Source organism: Littorina saxatilis, linkage group LG1, assembly GCF_037325665.1.
Source record: "Littorina saxatilis isolate snail1 linkage group LG1, US_GU_Lsax_2.0, whole genome shotgun sequence".
Taxonomy (NCBI): domain Eukaryota; kingdom Metazoa; phylum Mollusca; class Gastropoda; order Littorinimorpha; family Littorinidae; genus Littorina; species Littorina saxatilis.
Window position 1 is genome coordinate 11267199 of NC_090245.1, and position 26680 is coordinate 11293878.

Consider the following 26680-nt stretch of genomic DNA (forward strand, 5'->3'; position numbering starts at 1 on the left):
TTTCACCTACCAGCGGATGGTTGTAAAATGCAGCCCCATCCAGGGCCCCTGGCATAACGGAACCAAGGGGTGACGCCAAGGACTTGAGGCCCCCTGGCAGGGCCCCACCCGCGTGCATATGCGCGTGCACCCCTTCCGGTGCCAAGTGACTGACACACACTCTTCGGCCAGAGGCAGGGTCCACCACGTAAGGGCGACCGTCTTCACACATCATGGGAACACCTGGAGAAGTCTGGAAAAAAGGTAAGGGAATAATTATATATACAATGCACAATGCTTTTTTGTGTAAACAACAGCAGCAACAATAACTGCAGCAGCTGCACCAGCAACAACAATGACAACAACTGCAACAACAACGACAACAATAAACAAACAAACAAACAAACAAACAAACAAACAACAACAACAACAACAACAACAACAACAACAACAACAACAACAACAACAACAACAACAACAACAACAACAACAACAACAACGAAGTTGCATGCAAGATATAAACGAACACTGTTATATTTCCTGTTACTTTTGTGTTTTGCTTCGTTTCGTTCTGGGTCGCTTCGCGTTCATATCACATTGATTTTCTTCTTCTATTCAGACTACCTTGCATGTGTTCATGGGTACAACAACCCTTTTTTTAATTTAATTTTTTATATTTTTTTTATATATATATATATTTTTTTTAAAAGATTTCAGATGTGGACAACAATGACAGTGATATTCGGTCGTTCTCCCCGTATTCTCTTCGTATTTTCAGCATCAGTAGGTTATCATAGTTTGCCCCTGAGAGCGAACAAATCAAACGGATCACGGTTTATGCAAACACTCTGATGTGTAGAATGCAGGATACAGCGGCTGGAATGAAACGGGTTTTTTCGTCAAACCTTGAATGAACCATGAACGACTCAGATAATAAGGCCCAAAAAAATAATAGGTGTGGTTACGGTAACATAGCCCCCAAAAATAGGGTAGGAAGGTAGGCAATCACTTTTTTTTAAAACTTTTTTTCTAATGTGTACTAATTAAACCTACTTGACAGGGAAATAAGTGCGCGACTCGGGCGCTTTCGCTTTCATTGCGTTTTCTGCACTCGTTTACTTGGGTTTTTTTGGTTTTTGTTTTTTAAAAATAGGGTGGGTCGGGTTACCGTAACCACACCTATTTTTTTTAGGCCTAACTACCATACTCATCAATTCAAAAGTACTACGGTGTGGTTGCTTCACTTGGATTTCGGTTCACAGTTCATTGTAATTATTGTGCATGCAAACCTTTCTTTTCGAATTACATACATGCATGGCAATGATGTGCGATAACTATGAGATGAAAGGTTGAGCATAGTTTAACACTCTGCGTCTCAGGGAGAAAAAAACACCCAACATTGCCCTGAAATACAAAGAGAGAGTTGAGAATAGATGGGAGAGAGAGAGAGAGAGAGAGAGAGAGAGAGAGAGAGAGAGAGAGAGAGAGAGAGAGAGAGAGAGAGAGAGAGAGAGAGAGAGTAAAATGGCAGATTAAATGAAGTGTAATAGTATTAATTGAGAATAGATGGGGGAGAAAGAGAGAGAGAGAGAGAGAGAGAGAGAGAGAGAGAGAGAGAGAGAGAGAGAGAGAGACAGAGAGAGACAGAGAGAGACAGAGACAGAGACAGAGAGAGAGAGACAGAGACTATGCATATATCCATGACGGCAAACAGCTTTGTCTGAGTGCATAGTTCCTGTCTCAATAGCTTCATTCCCAAGTAATCAATGACCCGCGATAATTCGATAAACATTATTTTCGTCAGTTAATCGTGTTCTCGTGTAACAATGACACCCAGTCCAGGTCGCGCTCTGTTGCAAAATAAACGAACCGCGTCCAACAGAATGTAACAATTTGTTCCTTTCTCTTTGATTTGCGGTTGGCATTGATACTCTGCGAGTCTGCGCTGAACTACAGCAAAAATCACTCTGTTTGTCGTCGCTACCGGCTGATCGAGTCTTTGAGTGAAATCTTTGATCCGTTAAATCGTTTTTTGTTCCAGGTAGAAACGAGTAGTCTTACGGGGGGGAGGGTTCGGTACACAACCCAGTTATAAAAACAAAAGCAGCCACCTTCGTAATGAAATTTCTCAGTGTTCGTGTTTGATTGGTCGTGCTTTGTTCTCCTGTATGAAAAGTATGCAGTGAAGAAACAAGGTGTTCGTAACGAAGTTATACAGTCTGCAGGAAGTTGCCTTGGTCGGTTCAATGCTGTTGGTGAATTATGTGTTGTTAGTGTTAATCACTGCTGATGATTGATTTCCACGATTTTTTGTATTTGACTTTAGAAAAGAAGTCCCATGAAAATCATTGGCTCTATAGTCATGACAGAAAGAAGATGAAATTAAACAAATCAGTCTGTGTGTGTCTGTGTGTGTGTGTGTGTGTGTGTGTGTGTGTGTGTGTGTGTGTGTGTGTGTGTGTGTGTGTATTCTTATGTGCGTGGACATGTGTGCTTCAGTGTGAGTTCTTGTGTGTGTGTGTGTGTGTGTGTGTGTGTATGTGTGTTTGTATGTGTGTGTGTGCGTGCGTGTGTGTGTGTGTGTATGTGTGTGTGTGTGTTTGTGTGTGTATGTGTGTGTGCGTGCGTACGTGCGTGCGAGCGCGCGTGTGCGCGCGCGTGTGTGTGTGATATATTGTAGTTCTCACGCTTTGGAACTTGAACACACTTTTGCGACCAGTACATTTTCAAATAAGCATTAAATTCCATTAAAACAATTGTGAACATGAATCAACGATGCTTCTTTGATCATGAAACACGAAAGAAAATGTCGGGGGGTGATGTTCATTGTGTTGCCCGATCAAAAGTTGTTTCCGAAACATCAACGTCGCCGGGAAACTTTTAAAACTTAGACATTGCATTTTCTTTGCATTCCATAGAATAAATTAAAAGGAAAATTGACCGTCAAACACGTCTGTGTTCGATACATTTCAAAGAAACACTTTTTGAATTGACTTGTTTCAATTTGCGAATAGCACGGTTTTTCCATTTCCTAAACAGAGAAATTGTTTTAAGCCTGATTTTTCAAAGTATTGTCTTCAAAAGAAATCTACCGGTGTTTCCGTGTCTCACAAAAATTAGGATGGAAAAAGAGACGTTTTACTACTTTAATCCAGACTCAACGCGAAAATCCTATTTAAAATTGTCCAAGCTGACGGCACTCTTGCCTTTGAAACAAAGACAGTCACCAGCTACGAAGAAAGAATTTTTCCGGAAAGGATTAAAATGCAAAGAAATGATCAGAAGCGTGATTCCCTATGGCCAGGGCATCGCCTTTAATGTCACTTTGAGGTACTGTTGATTTTCTTTTTAACTTACACAAAGACGATCAACATTTTCTAAAGACTAATGCACGTGAAAATATCCATTTTTTTTCTCCATCTTTTCTTTTTTTTTTCTCCTCTTCTTCTAACCCCTCCCGTTTCCCCCACTAGGTTTGTTATCAATACGAGGACTCACCCACATCAAAGACAAAAGCGTATTAACTAATGGCAGCATTCATATTTGTTTAGATGTGACTGACTATTAGGGTTTAACGTCCTCTTAGACCAACTGGTCTATATTGGGACAGGTATTGGTAATACGTTGAAGATATGGTGTGATACTTTGACTCGAGCAAGCCCGCTGTGGCTGTCATCTTCGACACACCAGCATTGGGTTTGTCTCGTCAAAGTATCGAAATACGATCATGATAATCAGAGACGAGAGATGATGCATGCGTGTTTTCGTGTTTTCCAAGCCCTGAGACTTTCGCTGTGAACGTGGGATCTTTTTCGTGCGCATGTGTGCACACGGGGGTGTTCGGACACCGAAGAGAGTCTGCACAAAGTTGACTCCGAGAAATAAATCTCTCGCCGAACGTGGGGATCGAACCCACGCTGATAGCGACCAACTGGCTACAAAGCCAGCGCGCTACCAACTGAGCTACGTCCCCGTCCCCAGTTTAGATGTAAGTTTATGTTGAAAATATATTAGTTAACGGTCCTGCATTTAAAAAGAAAATAACCCCTCACTTGCATGCGGTGTAAAAAAAATAACAAGTCGCGTAAGGCGAAAATACAATATTTAGTCAAGTAGCTGTCGAACTCACAGAACACGTGGAATTGACAAGAAGAGCGGGGTATTCGTTGCGCTGAGAAGGATAGCACGCTTTTCTGTACCTCTCTTTGTTTTAACTTTCTGAGCGTGTTTTTAATCCAAACATATCATATCTATATATTTTTGGAATCAGGAACCGACAAGGAATAAGATGAAAGTGTTTTTAAATTGATTTCGAAAAAAAAATTTGATAATAATTTTTATATATTGAATTTTCAGAGCTTGTTTTTAATCCGAATATAACATATTTATATGTTTTTGGAATCAGCAAATGATGGAGAATAAGATAAACGTAAATTTGGATCGTTTTATAAATTTTTATTTTTTTTTACAATTTTCAGATTTTTAATGACCAAAGTCATTAATTAATTTTTAAGCCACCAAGCTGAAATGCAATACCGAACCCCGGGCTTCGTTGAAGAGTACTTGACCAAAATTTCAACCAATTTGGTTGAAAAATGAGGGCGTGACAGTGCCGCCTCAACTTTCACGAAAAGCCGGATATGACGTCATCAAAGACATTTATCAAAAAAATGAAAAAAACGTTCGGGGATTTCATACCCAGGAACTCTCATGTCAAATTTCATAAAGATCGGTCCAGTAGTTTAGTCTGAATCGTTCTACACACACACACACACACACACACACACGCACGCACGCACACACATACGCACATACACCACGACCCTCGTTTCGATTCCCCCTCGATGTTAAAATATTTAGTCAAAACTTGACTAAATATAAAAAAGGAACAACTGAGGGACCTGTAAAAATAAATATGTTATTGTTTTGGTGATACATCTAATATAGAATCCACGTGAAGCTACTCATTCCAGCAAAATGTCTCTGTTTATAAAATTAATCCACATCATTATTTAGTTAAGACTTTCACCAGAATATATCGGAAGGGGACGATGACAGACTATTCTTTGCTGCTATTCGGGTCACTACTCCTCCGTCGCCCCCCCCCCACCCCCCACCCCTCATGTAAGAAAAAAAATACTGTACGTGAAAAGTTACAAATTTCAACAGAAAGAAAGAAAGAAGGAAAGCAAGAATAAGATGAAAGAAGAAACAAACAAACAAACACACAAACAAACAAACAAACAAACAAACACACAACGAAAAAAAAACAAAAAAACGAAAGCCAACACACAAAAAGACATGACAATTTAATTCCCATCGGGTCATTATTTTTTGCTTCAACATAAAAAAAAACCCCACAAAAACAAAAACAACAGCTAAAAACTATAATCTAAATAAATAAACCAATAAACAGACAAATAGAAACGGCAACAATGTTTTCGTAATTGGGAATCGTAAAAACAAAACAAGAACAAACAAAAACACCACCAAATAAAATAAAAAGCAATTCAAAACTTTGAATCTTTCAAATTAAAAATAAAACCAAGCCGACGCTCTGGAAACGTAGAATCTTCTAAAATTTAATCTGGCTGACGCAACTTGTGCAAGAAAAGATTATCATAAGCTATGAAGCGATGACCCAGGTTTAACGAAGTCTATGCTATAACAGCAACTTGTATTTGAGTACCTATATATAAGGCCAAAAAAAAAAATTGTCTGTTTAGGGTAACCCGACCGACCCTATCGATTTGGCGCCGACCCAAAAACTTTTTTTTGATTTCAAAAAAAAAAAAAAAAAAAAAAGGTAAAAATGCTAAAAAGAGACATTTGGCGTTTCTTTCTCTCCCTTTCTCTCTGTTTTATTTATACGTTAGTTTTGAAACATGTATTCATCAAATATAAGAAGCAAATGTTCAGCCAACATAGCATTTACAAAAAAAAAAAAAAAAAAAAAAAAAAAAACTTTACCTACCTACCGACCCTACTTTTTTTGGTCATGTTACCCTAAACAGACAATTTTTTTTTTTTGGCCTAATTGGTTTGTAAGCGGACTTGGATTTTCTTCTTCTTTTGTTTTGTCTTTAGTTTGTTGTTGTTTGCAAGAGCACTTTGTGGGTCCGAAAGCTGTGACTGAGTTATGGTAATTTAAATCTAAATTGGAAATTGCAGTTATCATTTATGTTTCGCTCTTCAACACGTATGATACAGGGACACAAGACGAGAAGTTTAAGAAAAATGGAACAAAGTAGTGAAATCAAGCAAGATTTGTTTAATCCAAAATGATTTACACATGCAGTTTTTCTCTTTCGTTTCCTCCCCCCCCCACCCCCACCCCTCACCCAAGGAAAAGGAGTTATGTGTAGGTCGTGCATGATATTTTAGGACCTGTCCTAAGTAAAGCAAATCATCTGGGCCGGTGTGCAGGAGTCGAGCTTAGAGACTTTAAAACAATAAAAAAAAACCATAACAGAAACCATTTGTGGTAAATTCTTCATAACATTTTCGGCAGCCTGTCGCTAACTTCTTCAGGATTATAGTGACAAGTAAGGAATGACGGCACGTGATGTATTGTGTATTCAGAGACTTAAGTCCGGAATAAAGTGCATTGAGGGTACTGTTTATCCCGGACTAAAGTATCTAATTTCGACCCTTGCATACCGGTTCTGCTAAGTGTTTTCAAGTTAATGAGATGTGTGAATGGGCATGTCGTCAGCAAATAATTCACATGGATCATTCAAGGAAGAAGCAAGTTTGTTTATGCAGAAAGAAAAGGGAAATGGGCCAAGAACACTGCCTTCGGGAACCCCGCACCTGTGATATATTTGTATTAAGATGAACGGTTTGCTTTCGCTGATCAAGAAAGAGAGAGAGAGAGAGAGAGAGAGAGAGAGAGAGAGAGAGAGAGAGAGAGAAAGAGAGAGAGAGAGAGAAAGAGAGAGACAGAGAGAGACAGAGAGAGACAGAGACAGACAGACAGACAAACAGAGAGGGAGAGAGACAGACAGACAGACAAACAGAGAAAGAGAGAGAGAGAGACAGAGAGAGAGACAGGGTCAGAGACAAACAGAGAGAGAGAGAGGAAGAGACAGAGAGAAAGAGAGAGAGAGAGAGAGAGAGAGAGAGAGAGAGAGAGAGAGAGAGAGAGAGAGAGAGACTATTTCATATATTCGAAAGAGCACAACCAACAACGGACAGATACATAGGCTTATACACTACTCGTAATATTAATGGCAATCCCTTTACTCGGTCAACCGCGTAGCGTATGTCAAAATTCAGTACTCGTCGATACTAGCAATGTATACTTGTGTATGACCCGCTAATCGCATAATCACCACCCCGGGCCCCGAACGCTTCTAGCTTGTCAAAACCTTGATTTGAGAGGTTGTCACGTGCTGTACTGTCCTAATCACTGTCATCGCTTCCTACTCCGAGAAAACAAAGGCAAGAACGCGGTAAGCAAATGAGATATTTGTCTTACACCCGCGCTTTACACCGTGTTGACCTATGTCGCCAACGAGGGGTGTGATAACTAATTATATCGATCGATCCGAAAATGATTGGTTGTTTCAAATTTCTTGGTTCGCCTTTTGTGTTGGTGACATCCAAGAATTTCACGCTGCTCGAGAAGGATTAGTAAGGACTGTATGTCACTGTCATCGGCATCTCAGGCATTGCGAAAACAGATTCGGGTTGCCTGTTCAAGAGGTAGAGTTTCTTTTTAAAATGTAGGAGAGAGGAGGGGGGGTGGGGGGGGTGGGGGTGAGGGTCAGGGTTGATCGGGCGGGGAGTGGGGGCATGTGAGGAGGAGGAGGGAAATTATACACGTTGTCGATTTACGAAAAAACTTTGAAAGCTTTTTTGAGAAAGACATGAACTATTCACTAGACAGCATAACGTGTAACAGTTCCTTTCGAACGATGTAAAACAATTTGGAATGATAATTAATGGTGTGGTTGTCTGATTGCATGTATTTTAACAACTTGCTTTTGCCGACTGAGACCTGCAAAATCAAAACGACAATGTACTTTTAATCCGCAATTGTTTTGTTTTCTGTCACGCAGATTAAAACCAATTAAATAGTCCAATATAACCCTGACGAGGGTTGGGGGGCGCACGAGGTGGGGAAAGAAATATGTCATATGATTGTACAGCAAACAGTCATCAAGTGGATTCCGTCACACTGCAACATACAGGGCAATGAGGAAGCTGACCGACTGGCAAAAGAAGGTGGACAGCTCCCACAGGATGAACAAGAAGTCACCTATGAAGAGGCCAAAGACTATAGTCAAAGAGAAGCAGAAGAGAAGATGGCTCCACCAACACCCAGACTACAACAAAAAGGATGCCTACTACCTCCTACCCAGAGATGACCAAGTGGTCATTGTGAGACTGAGAACAGGCCATTGCAGACTCAAACATCACCTATATACCAAATTCCACATTGGTGATTCTGCATCGTGCCCCTGTTAGTCCAGGCATCTTAGCCACTTTAGTGAAGGGAACGTTGAAGTGACAATGACTAGGTTTAAAATGTCCCTTATCAGAAAGTTCAACCTCAGTCCTTTGATGTTTATTAAACACATTTTCATATAAAGTTGGCGCTTCATACGGAAAAATGGCTTTGAAATTGACCCAAATCCTTCTTTGGGCTCTGTAAATGTCGTTTGGGGGTATGGTTGTAAAATGGTATCTACTGGTCACCCCAATGTATAAACTGAAAACTCTTTCTGCACCAGAACACGCAGAAAGGATTGTATCTGCCTGATGTCTGATGCTTTTCAAAATCCCCAACCACTAACACCTTCAAAACGGACTTTAACTGACACTGTTGTTTTTCCCTATATAATCCTTACTATTTTTCCGAGACGTCGTCGTGTTGTGTATTTAGCTTGCCACAACCTCATACATGGTCCTAAAAGTTAAAGTTGAAGAAAATACTAAAGATAAATGAAAAAGCTGACGCAGTGTCATTCGCACCGTGAATCCCCCCATGGGAACATACTAAAGTCTGGTTCCAAATAGGCTCAATTTCCTTCTATTTCTTTGTATTTCTGCCTCGTAGGGGTAGGGGTGTTCAAACCAAAGGCACCTTTAAACCAAAATTCAAATCACACATCTTACAATACTAAGACACTCAGCAGTAAAAGGGTGTCTGCTGGTAAAAAATTCCAAACAATCCTAAAAGTACTTCACTACTAAAAGTGCTTTTAAAAAGAGCCGTTATTTTTCCCTCTATATTCAGTATTGTGTTTTCTGCGAACATGTAGTCTATTTAGATGGTTGTCGTGTGCACTTGAGTTGCTAAAGCGTTTTCAGTTGGGCATATGTCGAAAAGCAAAGAATTAGCCCTTTGAAAACCATCAGAACTGTCACACAAAAATAACATTTACCTATCTCACCAACTGACCAAACATAGGGCTTTTCCTTATGTATTATGTATTGTCGTGTTTTTTGTAGCATACTTGTGAAAACAGCCACCACTGTTGTAAATGATACTTTAAAGAGCATTATTTCATTTTTACAGTTGAAGGACAACCTGGACTGCCGTATATTACAGCTGTTTTACAATCAGCCAAAATTTTCTTAACAAACGTATGTTAAGAACAACTCCCACAGTGAAATTGAAGGAAAACAAAGTGAAAATCCGCCTGCCATAGAGGAGCTAAAGAATCAACAATAAACGACTGCATGGATAGCTTGATGCACGAATGCATTGCGGACATGTTTGTCTCCAACCAAGAGAAAGTTCCAAAAAATCCCTTTTGTGCTTCTTATTATACAGTGACGTCAAAGACAGCCTTTTTTGCTGTTCATACATTCAGGGGTTATGGTTACACTAAACGACGTAGTTGTAGCCATACTGCCATCCAGATTTATTTTTTCCTTGCGAGCAGTCACAGGGTGTTTGTGCTGTCTGCCAACCGTTAGATGACCCCGCCCAAGTCTGTTAAGGGACCGTTTGACCGTTATAGAACGCGTCTTTTTGATTTTTTGGCACAGTTGGAAACGGTTGATTTTTATCCCTGCCATTGTTTCCAAACATTATATAGGAATGTTTTGTGAACAACGGATAATAGCCGCTACTCGCATGTGTAGCAAAAGTGAGCGTACATACTCACCCTGGTCGTACAGCCGTTGTCCGTTGCCCGTCTTTATCTGTCTGTACTGAACATTACCTTTGGATATTTCTCCAACGCTATGAAGTGAAGAAACACCAAATGTTGCAAAATGTTGTATGACCCCAAGAGCTCAAAAAAGATACTTGAGAACCTTGACCTTACCATAAGGTCAAGGTCACAGGGAGAATTAATGTGGTCTAAAAACTGCAAAATTTCACATTGTGCCAGTTTTCTGGAAAACAAATTAGAAACAGCGGGCTTAGTTTTGTATGGTATACAAGAAAAAGAAAGCCTTATCTTCTGATACCATTTTGGTTGACCTCGCTTCAATGTCAAGGTCAGAGGAGCCCTTCAAAGTTGAATTGTAGACATATTTTGATGTGAGCTTGCCCCTTTAACTTTACTATGGACGATATCTCTTACAAACTTAAACACTGAGTGGGGCGTTTGTTAGAATTTCATAGTGAGCCACATCTGGTCACATATCGTTAGGGTCAAGGTCACATTGACCCCTATGAAAAATGTGACCAAGCCGGGTAAAGAAATCCATGTGTCTTGGTAAAAAATCTTAACAAAGCAAAGCCCATGCGACTCTCATGCTTGACCTTTGTCTTAAAGTGACCTTGACCTTCAGGTGACCTTGAAGGTGAAGGTCTAACAACTGAAGCTGGCAAGGACATTGTACACTATTAGAACTGTTTTACAGATTTTTCCTACCAAATTACACATGACCTTTGGCCAAGGTCAAGATCATCAAAGGTCACACATCACAAGGCTATCAATTCAAGACATAGAAAGCATAAACATACTTATTGGCACTTTCTACAAAGAGACATTGTCACTTTTAGTGATTCAATTGCCCGTTTCAGTCACATTTCATAAGGGGCAAAGTGACCTTGACCTTGATGATATGTGACTAAATGTGGCTCAATATCAGTATATAACATGTGCCCCACACAATTATGAAGTTTGAAAGATTTTTTTCATAGTTCAGGGTCAAGGTCACTTCAAAACATGTATACAATTCAACTTTGAAGGACTCCTGTGACCTTGACATTGAAGCGAGGTCAACCAAAATGGTATCAGAAGATAAGGCTTTCTTTTTCTTGTATACCATACAAAACTAAGCCCGCTGTTTTTAATTTGTTTTCCAGAAAACTGGCACAATGTGAAATTTTGCAGTTTTTAGACCACATTCATTCTCCCTGTGACCTTGACCTTAAGGTAAGGTCAAGGTTCTCAAGTATCTTTTTTGAGCTCTTGGGGTCATACAACATTTTGCAACATTTGGTGTTTCTTCACTTCATAGCGTTGGAGAAATATCCAAAGGTAATGTTCAGTACAGACAGATAAAGACGGGCAACGGACAACGGCTGGACGACCAGGGTGAGTATGTACGCTCACTTTTGCTACACATGCGAGTAGCGGCTATTATCCGTTGTTCACAAAACATTCCTATATAATGTTTGGAAACAATGGTAGGGATAAAAATCAACCGTTTCCAACTGTGCCAAAAAATCAAAAAGACGCGTTCTATAACGGTCAAACGGTCCCTTAACAGACTTGGGCGGGGTCATCTAACGGTTGGCAGACAGCACAAACACCCTGTGACTGCTCACAAGGAAAAAATAAATCTGGATGGCAGTATGGCTACAACTACGTCGTTTAGTGTAACCATAACCCCTGAATGTATGAACAGCAGAAAAGGCTGTCTTTGACGTCACTGTATAATAAGAAGCACAAAAGGGATTTTTTGGAACTTTCTCTTGGTTGAAGACAAACATGTCCGCAATGCATTCGTGCATCAAGCTATCCATGCAGTCGTTTATTGTTGATTCTTTAGCTCCTCTATGGCAGGCGGATTTTCACTTTGTTTTCCTTCAATTTCACTGTGGGAGTTGTTCTTAACATACGTTTGTTAAGAAAATTTTGGCTGATTGTAAAACAGCTGTAATATACGGCAGTCCAGGTTGTCCTTCAACTGTAAAAATGAAATAATGCTCTTTAAAGTATCATTTACAACAGTGGTGGCTGTTTTCACAAGTATGCTACAAAAAACACGACAATACATAATACATAAGGAAAAGCCCTATGTTTGGTCAGTTGGTGAGATAGGTAAATGTTATTTTTGTGTGACAGTTCTGATGGTTTTCAAAGGGCTAATTCTTTGCTTTTCGACATATGCCCAACTGAAAACGCTTTAGCAACTCAAGTGCACACGACAACCATCTAAATAGACTACATGTTCGCAGAAAACACAATACTGAATATAGAGGGAAAAATAACGGCTCTTTTTAAAAGCACTTTTAGTAGTGAAGTACTTTTAGGATTGTTTGGAATTTTTTACCAGCAGACACCCTTTTACTGCTGAGTGTCTTAGTATTGTAAGATGTGTGATTTGAATTTTGGTTTAAAGGTGCCTTTGGTTTGAACACCCCTACCCCTACGAGGCAGAAATACAAAGAAATAGAAGGAAATTGAGCCTATTTGGAACCAGACTTTAGTATGTTCCCATGGGGGGATTCACGGTGCGAATGACACTGCGTCAGCTTTTTCATTTATCTTTAGTATTTTCTTCAACTTTAACTTTTAGGACCATGTATGAGGTTGTGGCAAGCTAAATACACAACACGACGACGTCTCGGAAAAATAGTAAGGATTATATAGGGAAAAACAACAGTGTCAGTTAAAGTCCGTTTTGAAGGTGTTAGTGGTTGGGGATTTTGAAAAGCATCAGACATCAGGCAGATACAATCCTTTCTGCGTGTTCTGGTGCAGAAAGAGTTTTCAGTTTATACATTGGGGTGACCAGTAGATACCATTTTACAACCATACCCCCAAACGACATTTACAGAGCCCAAAGAAGGATTTGGGTCAATTTCAAAGCCATTTTTCCGTATGAAGCGCCAACTTTATATGAAAATGTGTTTAATAAACATCAAAGGACTGAGGTTGAACTTTCTGATAAGGGACATTTTAAACCTAGTCATTGTCACTTCAACGTTGTTCTCTAATATGCCTGGACTATGTGGCACATCTCCAATGACAGTGGAACACTTCCTGCAGGACTGTCCAACACACCAAAACTTGCGAGCAGAGACCTGGCCTGCTGACACACCGATGAGGGACAAACTCTATGGACCCATGGAGAGCCTCCGGCGTACAGCAGCCTTCATCAGGGCCTCCGGAGTTGCTGTCTGAGCGAACGACGAAGAAGAAGAAGAAGATATGATTGTACTTTGGATTGTACTTGCATCATTCGTTGAGTCGTTGATTGTTCGTTTCTTTCTTTGGGGTGTTGATTTTGTCTCAACGATTCGATCGCTTAAAACAAATCCAGATCTTCTCAGAATATTTATTTTCATTGTGTTTGTATTATGTCGTTGACGTTAACTATAATAACGATAATAATAACAAATAAAAACGCCCCACCCCACCCCCTCGCCCAACACACACAGACTGCAATGTGGTAAGCCAGATTAGAAACTTATGTTTTTTCTGCCTGCATGCACACGCTCACAGATTCTCAGCACCAGCATTCTTGTCAAAGCATGCACACGCTCACAGATTCTCAGCACCAGCATTCTTGTCAAAGCATGCACACGCTCACAGATTCTCAGCACCAGCATTCTTGTCAAAGCATGCACACGCTCACAGATTCTCAGCACCAGCATTCTTGTCAAAGCATGCACACGCTCACAGATTCTCAGCACCAGCATTCTTGTCAAAGCATGCACACGCTCACAGATTCTCAGCACCAGCATTCTTGTCAAAGCATGTACGCATAATTATTGTGCGTTCATTCTATTACTGATACGCGGTCGTAACTTAATAATCATCTGCATGGGTCTAGTTATGTATGTCTAATTTTGCAGTACTTATATATAGCTCTAGGGCTCTGTCCGCTACCTGATCACTAGCCTAACCTTGTGATCTTATCTCTGGCAAAGATCACATGTGATACATGTATAATTTGTCGAGACAGTTTAAGACATAAGTATAAGGGTTGAAGATGATCCTATATTTACATGCTTATTTCCCGGTTTGGTAATCAATGTTTCGATTAACTTTTAGGGAGTTGAGTTGACCGGGATGGGATGGGTTGTTTTTTTTATCCAGTACCCTTGCACTGCTGCTTGCCGAATTATTGACCATGGGCTGGGATGCACGAAGACAAAGTGGGTGCCACCCAACTGGATAAGAACCAGCCGCGGGGTCTGATCGGTTGAAATTGAGATTTTGTGTGATACAGTCGAACCTGCCCTTGAGACCACCTGTCTATAAAGACCACCTGTTCATAAAGACCACCTGTTCATAAAGACCACCTGTTCATAAAGACCACCTGCATGTCCATTAAGACCACCCCAAAAGGATCCTCGACGGTTTTTACGACTATATAAATCACCTGTCTAAAGAAACCACTTTTGCACAGTCCCTTAGGTGGTCTCTTTAGACAGGTTCGACTGTATCAACTTATCAGACCCCGCGGCTGGGTCCCACCCAGTTGGGTGGCCCCCACTTGCACCTCACTGAGCCCAGAGAGTGTCTACTTCACATTTGGTTTCGGGATGTGTGAGTGCAGCTATGGCGTTCTAGATCGAAGGCTGATATACAACGGACACATAAATATAAATTCAGATGCATAAGAATGAATGCGTGCAACACTGAATCAAGACGGCGTTTAAAACACAATTTGTAAAATGACAGTTTGAAAAACAGTTTAAAATGTTACGCACAGAGAAGATAACAGACAGATGGGTGGCCGAGTGGTAACGCACTTGCGCTCGGAAGCGAGAGGTTGCGTGTTCAGGCCTGGGTCAGGCCGCAATTTTCTCCCCCCTTTCCTAACCTAGGTGGTGGGTTCAAGTGCTAGTCTTTCGGATGAGACGAAAAACCGAGGTCCCTTCGTGTACACTACATTGGGGTGTGCACGTTAAAGATCCCACGATTGACAAAAGGGTCTTTCCTGATAGAAAATGTCCACCAAATACCCGTGTGACTTGGAATAAAGTGTAAAAAAATTCCATCTCACACGGCATTAAGTCTCAGGGCTTGGAAACATGAATACACGCATGCAGGAAAAAAAAATGGGTAGCGCCGTATACTGTATGGCAGCTCGCTTTCCCCAGGGAGAAAGCAGCCCGAATTTCTGTGAGGTTACCCTCATGGACTTTATAAAATCTTATCCTTATCCTTATCCTTAGATGGGGCAATTGTCAGCACGTGTACGGGAACCGTGTACGGGTAACGTCATCAAATCTAGTTTTTACGTCACCCGTTTACCAAGATCTGCAGTCTTGGTGGGAGCAAAACAACGTACGATTTGGAACATTGGAGAGAAAAAAATGAGTCACGGGTGACGTAATATCTACATGTACGCGCACAGGTCTTTGCTACACGTTCGATCATCTAGAACACTGTAATATTAGTCCAAGAAAACATGATAGCACAGCAGTTAAACGAATATAAATAAAGAAATATACAAATAAATAATTACATCCATCCACCCGTCTATCCATCCATCCATCCATCCAGCCAGCCAGCCAGCCAGCCAGCCAGCCAGATATCTAGCCAGCCAGAAATCAAGCAATCCAGCAATCAATGATAATATTATGTTAAGAATATTATTTACAATAAGGGATGTGTCGATAATATAATGAACCCCAATAACTTTATAATACAAAAAATAACAAGAAATTCCTCCGAGGTAGGAAAAACACCCCCGTTGGTCTAAGGGAAATAACCATTCTGACTGCCACCAACTGAGAAGGTTATTTCCCTTTGACCATTAATATGTCCCTCTATAAGTCCTTGTAGAATCTTAATCCACCAATAACTCCCTAACCGTGTGTTTGACTGGTCCCAATATTTGTAAGGACCGTCTCAGGAATGTATAGAACCTGTTCACCAAGTTTGGTGACGATCGGTCCGTTCATTCTTGAGATCTATATGCGAACACAAACAAACAAACAAACAAACACATCGAGCGAAACCTATACACCCCCCTATACCGGGGGTGTAACAACACAGCGTTTTGACTACTCTAAGCAAATCACACAATTACTTGCAAAAAGCTGAGAAGAGAACCTCCTGATGTATATATTTCTTTGAATCTTATTGAATATACTGTATAAATCTGTCGTTCTTGATATATTTAATAACGTCTAATAAATTTGAGAAAATGATATTATGCAAAATAATACATTAACAAAATAAGGCGAAGAGATGTTTTTGGCTCACGAAGTGTAGCCTATGCGATCGTAACTTTGTCTGTCTGTGCGTTTGTGCGTGTGTGTGTGTGTGTGTGTGTGTGTGTGTGTGTGTGCGTGCGTGTGTGTGTATGTCTGTGGTAGAAACTTTAACATTTCCGAGTCTATGTGTGAGTGGTTATCCAAGACTATGGATAAAGCTCGCATAAGATTACGTCACGGTCAAAAGTGTTTGACGTCAATTAATGCATCATGACGGCATGCCTCCCTGTAGTCTTTCTCTCTCGCGTGGTGTGTGTGGTCTCGGTCATTGTTATTTTGAGCGGGCCGAGACTATTTGGCAGTCGTGTCCCTGTAAGTAGGCTACATGCAGACAGACAGATCTAGATCTAGTGTCTCTCTTTCTTGCACAGTGTCACCTAAGCTTACTGTGTGTGTGGGTGTGTATGTGTGACGGAGTGATTGAGTTTGTGTTACTGTTTGTCTATTTCTTACGTGAGCCTTGAAGGCTTCGCCTCTTGTTTGTGTGGTGTTTTTGTTGTTGTTGGAGTTTAGTGCATGGATGCTGTATTTGTTCTGGAGCAACTTGGTTCGTTTGTCCAGATTTGTGCGATCTCTAGATAATATATTTCTAGTAACAAGCAAGCGAGCAAGCAAAGCTAAGGAAAGTAAAACCCTAAATAAAAAAATCAAAGAGAGATTGAGAGAGAGAGAGAGAGAGAGAGAGAGAGAGAGAGAGAGAGAGAGAGGCAGAGACTGAAAGAGAGAGAGGCAGAGACTGAAAGAGAGAGAGGGAGAGAGAAGAGAGAGGGAGAGAGATAGGGGAAGAGAAGAGAGAGGAAGAGAGTGTGTGAGAGAGAGAGAGAGAGACAGAGAGAGAGAGACACAGAAAGAGAGACAGAGAGAGACAGAGACAGAGACACAGAGAGACAGAGACAGAGACAGAGACAGAGAAAGAGACAAAGAGAGATAAGCAAACACTGAGCTGCAACAAAGATTCGGAAATCTCAAAGAGATTATAATCATCGACAACAACAACAACAAAAACAACAACAACAACAACTACAACTACAACAACAACTACAAAAACATTCGCACATCATCACCAAACCAGGTTTATAGATGTATGCTCATATTCAACAGCCTGTTTGCAAACTACACGCCAGGACCAACAAAAGTAATGCATACATGCACCCTCACAACACCGAATCCGTCCGTAGATTTTATGCGAATGTAAGATCGTGTCATATCTCATTATATACTACGCGTGAGGACTATAAATATGTTGTACTTGATGGCCTTAATGCGACATTTATGACGCAATGCGAGGGATTGCATTCATACCGATCTGCGCCGATTAAAATCTATCTCCATTCAGGGCCCGCAACTCAAGCAGAAAAAACTCACTGTATGTTAATAGGATATGCAGGAAATACCACAACAGCTGCTTTAAGGGTACATTGTATCCCCTGAAAGCAATTAAGTTAAATCGCTCGAGAATTCTAATTGATCAGCTTTTGTGTTTGACTAATAGTACCAAACATCAGGAGAAACGTTAAAAAGTTAAAATTAAAAAAAAAAAAAATAAATAAATAAAAGAAAGAAAGAAAGAAGGACAATAAACCCCGACAAAGAACTGCATGTAAGTGTGTTGATCTATGCGGTTTTGTCTCCCTCTCTTTTTTTTTGCCAGGGTATCGAAACATAAGGATTTAGATATCAAATTAAATCAAATTAATTGATATTATCTGATGCGTGTCAAGATAAGCTGTTGGCATTTATTTGATAAATAACCTCATGCTTTGATGAGAAAAGACAATCATATGAAGCATATTCCAGTGAGCTAGCTTTCCACTGGGAGTAAGCGACCCGAATTTCCCAGTATTGGGGTAATACAGTAAATGAAGAAAAATGATTTTATCTCAAAGATACCTTCCTTTCCGTGTAAACCGTCTGATTATAAATTACCACAGATCTCTCCAGGCTTGTGCATGGAATAAGAGCACCCTCAGCTTGGACACATACCAATAATCCACATCCTGACTGCTTTTTGAACAAGACGGAAATTGTTGTTGTAAATGACACCTATGTCAAACTGTGAAATTATTTCAACAACTTTTTCTTCTTCTTCTTCTTCTTCTTCTGCGTTCGTGGGCTGAAACTCCCGCGTACACTCGTGTTTTTTGCACGAGTGGAATGTTACGAGTATGACCGTTTTTACCCCGCCATTTAGGCAGCCATACGCCGCTTTCGGAGGAATTTCAACAACGAATTTCATTCTACGCAGGTCACAGTTGCCAGTCTGTTGAATTTTTTGTTTGAATGTGTCAAAGTTGAAGGATGATCTTATACAATGTAAAAGCCTGGGAAAATCTGTTTACACGGAAAGAAAATCTAGTGTCTTTAATTTCATCAGTGCACGATGAGCACTCAATACTGTACTCTGTTCAAGTTTGCAAACGACAGAGTGCATGCATTTCCCGAAGAGGACCTTTTGTAAAAAAATAATAATGTTCACGAACAAAAGTTTGTACTTTTCCCGCCCTGTTTTCATGGCTTGTTTTGCAGAAGACAATTTAGACAATGGCGTTTGACACTGCTTGAGTCTTTTTAATAAATAATAAGAATGACATCAGGAAACAAGGTTGAAGGAAAAAGGGAACAGACGAAGTGACGATGCATATCCATGTCATAGATACGATCATTGTCTTCAGCTTGAGCTATATAAGCCTACCGGTGAGAACTGTGTGACTGTAAAAGTTCTGATGTCAAAATTAGCTTTATTGCCGCTGTTGTGTTTTATGTGTGGTCAGTGCTTTTGTTTGTGTGTTTGTTTGTTTGCAGTATACATTTTAGAGAGTTATGTTCAATGGATTGAGAAAATAGGCATCAGGGATAAGGTTTTGTACCTCATTATCAATGTGTCAATATAATTAATAGATATCGGTCTCAATATCGGATGCATGATAACAGGAAATAAGCCATTTCGGATGACGGTTTGGATCTGATTATCACTGTTCAATCTATCAAATCAAATCAAATGAACTTTATTATCTCACATGGAGAAGTTGCAGTGTTAATTGCAGTAAAGATGTTATAATTCATATTGGACTCCATACTGGGTCTCATTGTCAGTGTTATAGTTAACACTGGACTCCATACCTAGTGATAAGCTTAACTTGCACATCATGTTTGCATGCAGCTTACCTGAGGAGAAGTCGCTTTGGAAACCGCGTGCACGTCGGCAGAGCTGAAAGGAACGGAGAATGCCGCTCGACTGAACATGATTGTTGTCGACGTTGTCGTCGTTTTTATCGCTTTCGTCTTCGGTCGAATTTTCAGTCAGCCGATTTCTTGCAATCTGTTGAAATTAAAGCAAAAATGTGCACTATATATATAACAAAAAGTATTATAAAAAAAACGCACCCAGACTATTGTAATGGTAGCTATTTTCGTGTTTATATAACTCCTCTGGAATTATCGTAGTTGGTTAGCTTAATATAAGAAACTACAAATTGTAAGCGAATATTAGATTGAGAGATGAAAATAAAACAGCATATGACTGACTCTGGTTATAGCTTAGAAATATCAAAGTAACAATTCACCCTCCCAGCCCTTTTTTTTAAATTTCAAAATTCAATAAAACTTTGAGTAATACAAATCAAGTATAATCGTATAAGTAGCCATTACTTCTCCCTCAGTGGTACAACGCGATTGATGCATGCAAACATACAATGATACAAACGAGCGAAATTGTAGCTAATTAACAAATATTCAAGAAAAGAGTTATTTGTTTGTAATGAATAAAGCAAGGAGAATCATATATTAAAATCCTAATATATCAGCAATAAACTGACTGGCTTAACAGAAGAGTTGATTAATGAAATAACCGAAAATAACTGTAAAAAAATCAATAACTCAACAGGTCAAATAATTAATGTCATTAAATTGCTGTAACGCATGTTTTCTTCCGCAGTTTAATTCATTTATGCATTCGTGTGCAAACTTTATATCATTTTAATACTGTTCATTTCGTTTATTTCATTCTATTAATTTGTGTGTGATCTATATTTTAATCAAATAATCTTGCCGGTTGTATCTGTCACTACGGGCATAGCAAAAATGCGGGAATTATAATTATAGTGCTAAATAGCCTTTGACTTTTTATTTTGGCACATTAGAGGCAAAGAAGAAGATATACATCTTTTAATATGTGAATATGGAATGAATGGCTTTGGTTTACATTTCATTTATATAATTATTTACTTTGATAAAACACAACAACACCATTTCAAACCGCGAGAGTAGTTGAATATTATGAATACATTCTTTCTCTCCTTGATTGGCTCTGTAACTCTCCCCCCCTCTCTCTTCTCTCTCTCTCCCACCCCGTCCTTTGTGTACCGAATTCCCTTTTTTGGGGCGGACGATGAGTCGATTTTTGGTTAAACAAAACTTTATATTCATTTACATGCATCCACAGGGGAGAGAGGGAGAGAGAGAGTGACAGAGAGAGAAAGAGAGAAACACACACTCACACACACTCACACACACACACACACACACACACACACACGCACACACACACCCACCCACACACCCACACACACACACACACGCACGCACGCACCCACACACCCACACACACCCTGAAACAGACAGACAAACAGACACACAGACACACAGACACACAGACAGACACACAGACAGACAGACACACAGACACACACACAGGCACACAAAAAGACAGAGAGATAGAGAGAGAGAGCTGGAGAGAGAAAGAAAGGGCCAATTCTTGTTCGAAGAACTGAGTGTTGCATCAAAACAACAACAACAACAACAACAACAACAACAACAACAACAACAACAGCAAATGCGTTTGACTGCGATTGACTTGATTTCAAGGCTTGCGGGTTCAAAGCCCTATTACTCACACTCACACAAACAGAACCGATGCCATATCTTTTATATTTTGCGATGAAGATTATGCGCAAAACATTATAAACGCCCAGCTATGTATACATCCAGTACTTGATGCAATCAATCGCACCTAAGTTGAATTTGTTCAACAGATTATGCGGGGATTAATTTCAATCGATCCCCTCGTCACAACCATGCACAGGTATTACTTACGTGTTGCGGGTTAGCGAGGTATAGCTCCTGTCATTCGATATCCACTGCAGCAGATTCGCACAGTCAACACCATCATCACCTGCGGTTTTCAACGATCACTGAGAGCGTGTGTGGGCCGCTTGAGTTCTGTTGGTCGGAATCATTTTCAGTACAAGAGACCCGGCAACATCAGACGAAATTGTCAACGCTTTAGATTAGAGACAGAAAGAGATACACATGGAACTATTGCTTAGAACGGTTTCGTCTAGCGCTGGAATTGTTCCCCATTGCGCAAGAGAGCACCACTGAACATCAGCGAAATTGTCAAAGCTTTAAACTCGAGAAAGAAAGAGAGAGAGACACACAGAGAAAATTATTGGCTTTGAAGCAGCCTCTCGTAATTCTCGCTGGAACTGTGTCCTCCTGTGTTCTATTGCGCTGCCAGGGTGGTGTGCGTGTGTCACAGTACTGTTCTGTTCTCCTGACGATCGAGGCGGCGACGTGGAAAACAATAGACGCCCGCTTACGTCAACTCAGAGGCGTCCGGCACTTGTCACACCTTTCATAATTAGTGCCGCACGTGCTGCATGTCTGCCACTCATTGCCACACCACCACCGGGAGTTACGGCGCTGTATATTTGGTGTCCAAATCTGTTTACATCAACGCTTCCGTGTAGCCAAACACACGCTAATCTCGTAGGTGAAGCTACGAGTGTTCTCATTGGCGCGAGCTCCGGCTTAGCCCCGCCTACTGCGGTTCTATTGTTCGCCCTCGCTCGCTCATTCGTACAGAGCGTCAACTGAGTGGCAAGGTGACGAAGCCCCGCCCCCTGTAGCGCGCGCGACACTCTCACGGTGGTGAGCGAGTGGGGAAAGCGAGCAATACTGATAATTGGTTTGTTTAGTGATCGTGCTATGAGGCGTGCTATTGCTCAGCTGGGTGCTTAACAGACCCGCTGTGGCCTGATGTCGCTGGAACACTGTCGCCTTCACTGACTGATATGAGACTGAGGAGAGAGAAGGAGAGAGACTGAGACGCTTGACGCTTTGACGCTTTGACACTTTATTGTCATTAGCTAATAAAAGCCTTATAGACAAGGTAAAACAACAATTTCTGCATCATTCATAAAAGGGGTAAAAGGACGAATGAACAAAACATTAATAACAACAAAAACATAGCAAACCAGTTTATGAGTACGAACAAACAAACACACCGACACGAAAGCCATAGATAAACAAAATTAATGTGTGTCTCTGCTGGTGGAAAACCCGCATTGCTAATTTATAAGTCTACTTCTTTTGGGGGACATAAATTGCATGACAAGTGGATTTAAATGTGTCATAGCTGTCCGAGAAATAGTTTTTGCGTTTGTTTGTTTGTTTGTTTGTTTGCCGACCACGAAGGGCCATATCAGGGCGGTGCTGCTTTGACATATAACGTGCGCCACACACAAGACAGAAGTCGCAGCACAGGCTTCATGTCTCAGCCAGTCACATTATTCTGACACCGGACCAACCAGTCCTCGCACTAACCCCATAATGCCAGACGCCAGGCGGAGCAGCCACTAGATTGCCAATTTTAAAGTCTTAGGTATGACCCGGCCGGGGTTCGAACCCACGACCTCCCGATCACGGGGCGGACGCCTTACCACTAGGCCACCGTGCCGGTCTCCTTTTTGCGTATGTACCCTGACAGTCGAAGTTTCTTAGTGAAAAATAACTTATTAATGCAGCGGTATATACATAAGTAACAAAAGAGATGAAACTCCGACATTAGTTTCTTCTGTCAAATTTATCCATCTTTAAAATTCAGCATTGGGGTGCTGTCCACTCGATTGTGGTATGAAATTAAGTAAGTTAAGTCTCTTGTAAATTAATAATTGTGTAAATGACACTGTCAATCTCTGAAATTCATTTAGCAAAATATTCCACTCTAAACAATAGGAGAGAGAGAGAGAGAGAGAGAGAGAGAGAGAGAGAGAGAGAGAGAGAGAGAGAGAGAGAGAGAGAGAGAGAGAGAGAGAGAGAGAGAGAGAGAGACTAGAAGGAGAGAGAGAAACTGAAACTAAAATTTAACTTTATTACCAAAGCTAAAGGTTTTAGGCAAAGCCTAATCTTACAACCTGTCCCTTATACAAACACTTAATACGCAAATAATATAGATAGTAAGAAAGAAAAAGGTTATAGTTACTTATACACACTCAAAAATAGGAAAACAATACAGTGTGGAAATTGCAGCACAGTTGCAATAACGCATTGCATATAAACATCCAAAACAGCTGATGACAAAAGGGGGGAAAATGTGGGGAGGAATTGTTACGATCATTTGCATGTATAGTATAATTATCAATACATTCACATAAAGAACAAATCAAAATACACACAAAAAAAGCACAAAAGAGAAAAAGAGGGAGCGAGTAAAAATGAGATCAAAAGAATTAGAGATGATGGGTGGGTTAATTGATGAATGGAGGAAAAGAAGACAGAGAGGCAGGGATAGGATGTAAGATCCGTGAAGAAGACAGAAACTAACAAGAAATTCCTCCGAGGTAGGAAAAACACCCCCGTCAAAGGGAAATAACCTTCTCAGTTGGTGGCAGTGACTGAGTGAGAATGGTTATTTCCCTTTGACCATTAAGATGTCCCTCTATAAGTCCTTGTATAATTTTAATCCACCAATAACTCCCTAACCGTGTGTTTGACTGGTCCCAATTTTTGTAAGGACCGTCTCAGGAATGTATAGAACCTGTTCACCAAGTTTGGTGACGATCGGTCCGTTCATTCTTGAGATCTATATGCGAACACAAACACACAAACAAACAAACAAACAAACAAACAAACAAACAAACAAACAAACAAACACATCGACCGAAACCTATACACACCCCTATACCGGGGGTGTAAAGAATGGGTGGAAACCAAAAGAAATTGAGATGTCGTTGGGTGATAGTGGTTGGAAGAAAACGTGTGTGGGTCGTAACAAAAAAGAGAAAAATAAAAGAAAACAGAGACAAGTAACAAGGCCACCGTTGACATGTCGTCTGTGTGATCGCATTCGTGTAGCACATTCTCTCCACCCGTCCGCCTTCGCTCGTTGTCTTCCTCAGACGTCTTTGAGCATGCTCGGACATGCGCAGACACGCGTCAGACCGGAAATGGTCAAGCGTATCCAATGAGAAGAGAGTGTCCAGGACGCACGGATAATAGCAACTGGTGTACGGACTTTTATTCACCATCACGAGGTAATTGCTGAAACGAAATTTAACTGGGTTTTTGACATGTCGTATTTTCTGCTCTCGTCAGTCTCGCGTGGGTTGTGTTATGCTGTGATGAGGCATGAAGACGTAAGACAGGATATTGCCGTGACGATGTCATAGACGCCTCGTGTCGGTTTATAGTGTATGGGTTCCGGGGAAAGTATGGTTGCCAAGCTAAAACTTAACTGGAGGAATTGATGAAAGGATGTATGTGTAGTGGGGGGGGGGGGGGGGGGTTGGGGGGGGGGGGAAGGGGGGTGGATGTGCGTGCGTGCGTGTGTGTGTGTGTGTGTGTGTGCTTGTGATGTGTATGTGTTTGTGTATGTATGTATGTATGTGTGTGTGTGTGTGTGTGTGTGTGTGTGTGTGTGTGTGTGTGCGTGTGTGCTTGTATGCGTGCGTGCATGCGTTCGTAAGTGTGTGTGTGTGTGTTTGCATGTGTGTGTGTGTCTGTGTGCGTATATGTGCATGTGGAAATTATTATGCAATCTCACGTAATAAGGTGGCTGCCAGTCTTGTCACATTTAGACACGCTGTTGTCAGATCAGTCTCGCTCTCTGGTATTGTTTGCAATCATTAACTTCGTCTGCCGCGTTTTGCCGAACAATGATTTTTTTTACATGTGTTGCACGGGAATTCATAATTTATTTTGATCGGGCATCGACCACAATGTATATAATCTATATATTTCCCAACGAACAAAGCAGCCTAGAAATTAATTTGTGCATTTTTATCTGTTTTAAATTCGATCGAAATAATTGTTTAAAATAGGGACGAGAAAGAAGGCGATGGAAGCCTCATACATCAAAATGTATTTTCAGGAGACTGGCTATATAGTAGGCCTTACTATGAGAGAACGCCGGTGTGACGTTTTCATCTTTCGCCGTGTTGATATTTCGCTTCTCGGCCTCGTTGATCTGGTATAAACTCTACACTGCGGTCCCGGTGTGACGTTTTCATCTTTCGCCGTGTTGATATTTCGCTTCTCGGCCTCGTTGATCTAGTATAAACTCTACACTGAACAAAAAAACACCCTTCGATAGTACTGATGAGCGACCTTGTGTACCTTACATTCATGGGGCCAAATATGTCCAACCAATTTGTTTTATTTAACTTAGAAATTTGATTCATCCAAAAATGTTTTCCTTCTTACTCAAGGGACGTAACCACTCAGTACACGTTTTCGAAGAATTCGATTTTGGGGGTGAAATCTATTACATTTTACCACCAATTTTCTTCGCATGCAAGAAACTGACATGCTTTTCGTCCATAAATGATTTCACTTCTTAAATTTACCAGGAAACAACATTTCAGTCTTGAGTATATGTCGAGGGGGAAATATGTACACAGGCGAAAGTTGAAATCGTGACACCGGTATGCGAGTCTGAGATAGGAATGAAAGAATAAGCTTCATATTTTTGTTATCTGATGTGAAAGTTTGGCAAAGGTTCACACCTCTTAAAAATGACAAGCTTGAACATTATTATCTCGAATTTGACAGCCGGTTTGCCAACGTGTTTATGATGATGTTCACGGAGCGAAAAGTTTGCTATCCAGATAGGTGGCGCTCTCGACCTGTACCAGAGATGAGTATGTAAACACACATATATATATATTTGGCCTGCACTGTCACAAAACGTTATCACAAAACTCAGGCGATCGTTTATTAGATGACGCCTCAAACAGTCGCCCTTTTTACGTTTTTAAGGATAAATGCCTAATATTAATGTGGGCTAAGTCGAACTCGCAAAATCTACTTTACGAACCTCTATGCACGAAGCTTTTACACTAAATTGTCGGTAAAAAACTTCACGCAGTTTTTGCGAAGTCATTTCGGGCTCAACCAAGGAAGGCCTTTAGGAACTCTTTGACATCACACGTACTGTGCTGTTATGCTTGGTAAGCGCACTTTTAAAGTAAAAGCAAACTTTTGGAAAAATACCATAGTCGTGTTGTAGTCCGAATGGCTGCTGAGAACAGCTAACACGAGCATAATATATAT

At 40.6% G+C, this 26680-nt stretch overlaps 1 protein-coding gene across 1 annotated transcript in view; it reads right to left on the reverse strand.

Annotated features, from left to right (window-relative positions):
• LOC138961627 (Iroquois homeobox protein 5a-like) overlaps window positions 1–22023 on the reverse strand; it is a 35213-nt gene extending 13190 nt beyond the window's left edge. Inside the window, exons 1-3 of the mRNA XM_070333303.1 lie at window positions 21443–22023; window positions 19517–19670; window positions 11–232 (exon numbers count right to left, since the gene is read on the reverse strand). Of these exons, the coding sequence (XP_070189404.1) occupies window positions 11–232; window positions 19517–19594 (300 nt within the window). The 5' untranslated portion in view covers window positions 19595–19670; window positions 21443–22023. The remainder of the gene's footprint in view (window positions 1–10; window positions 233–19516; window positions 19671–21442) is intronic.
• Window positions 22024–26680: the final 4657 nt, after the last annotated feature.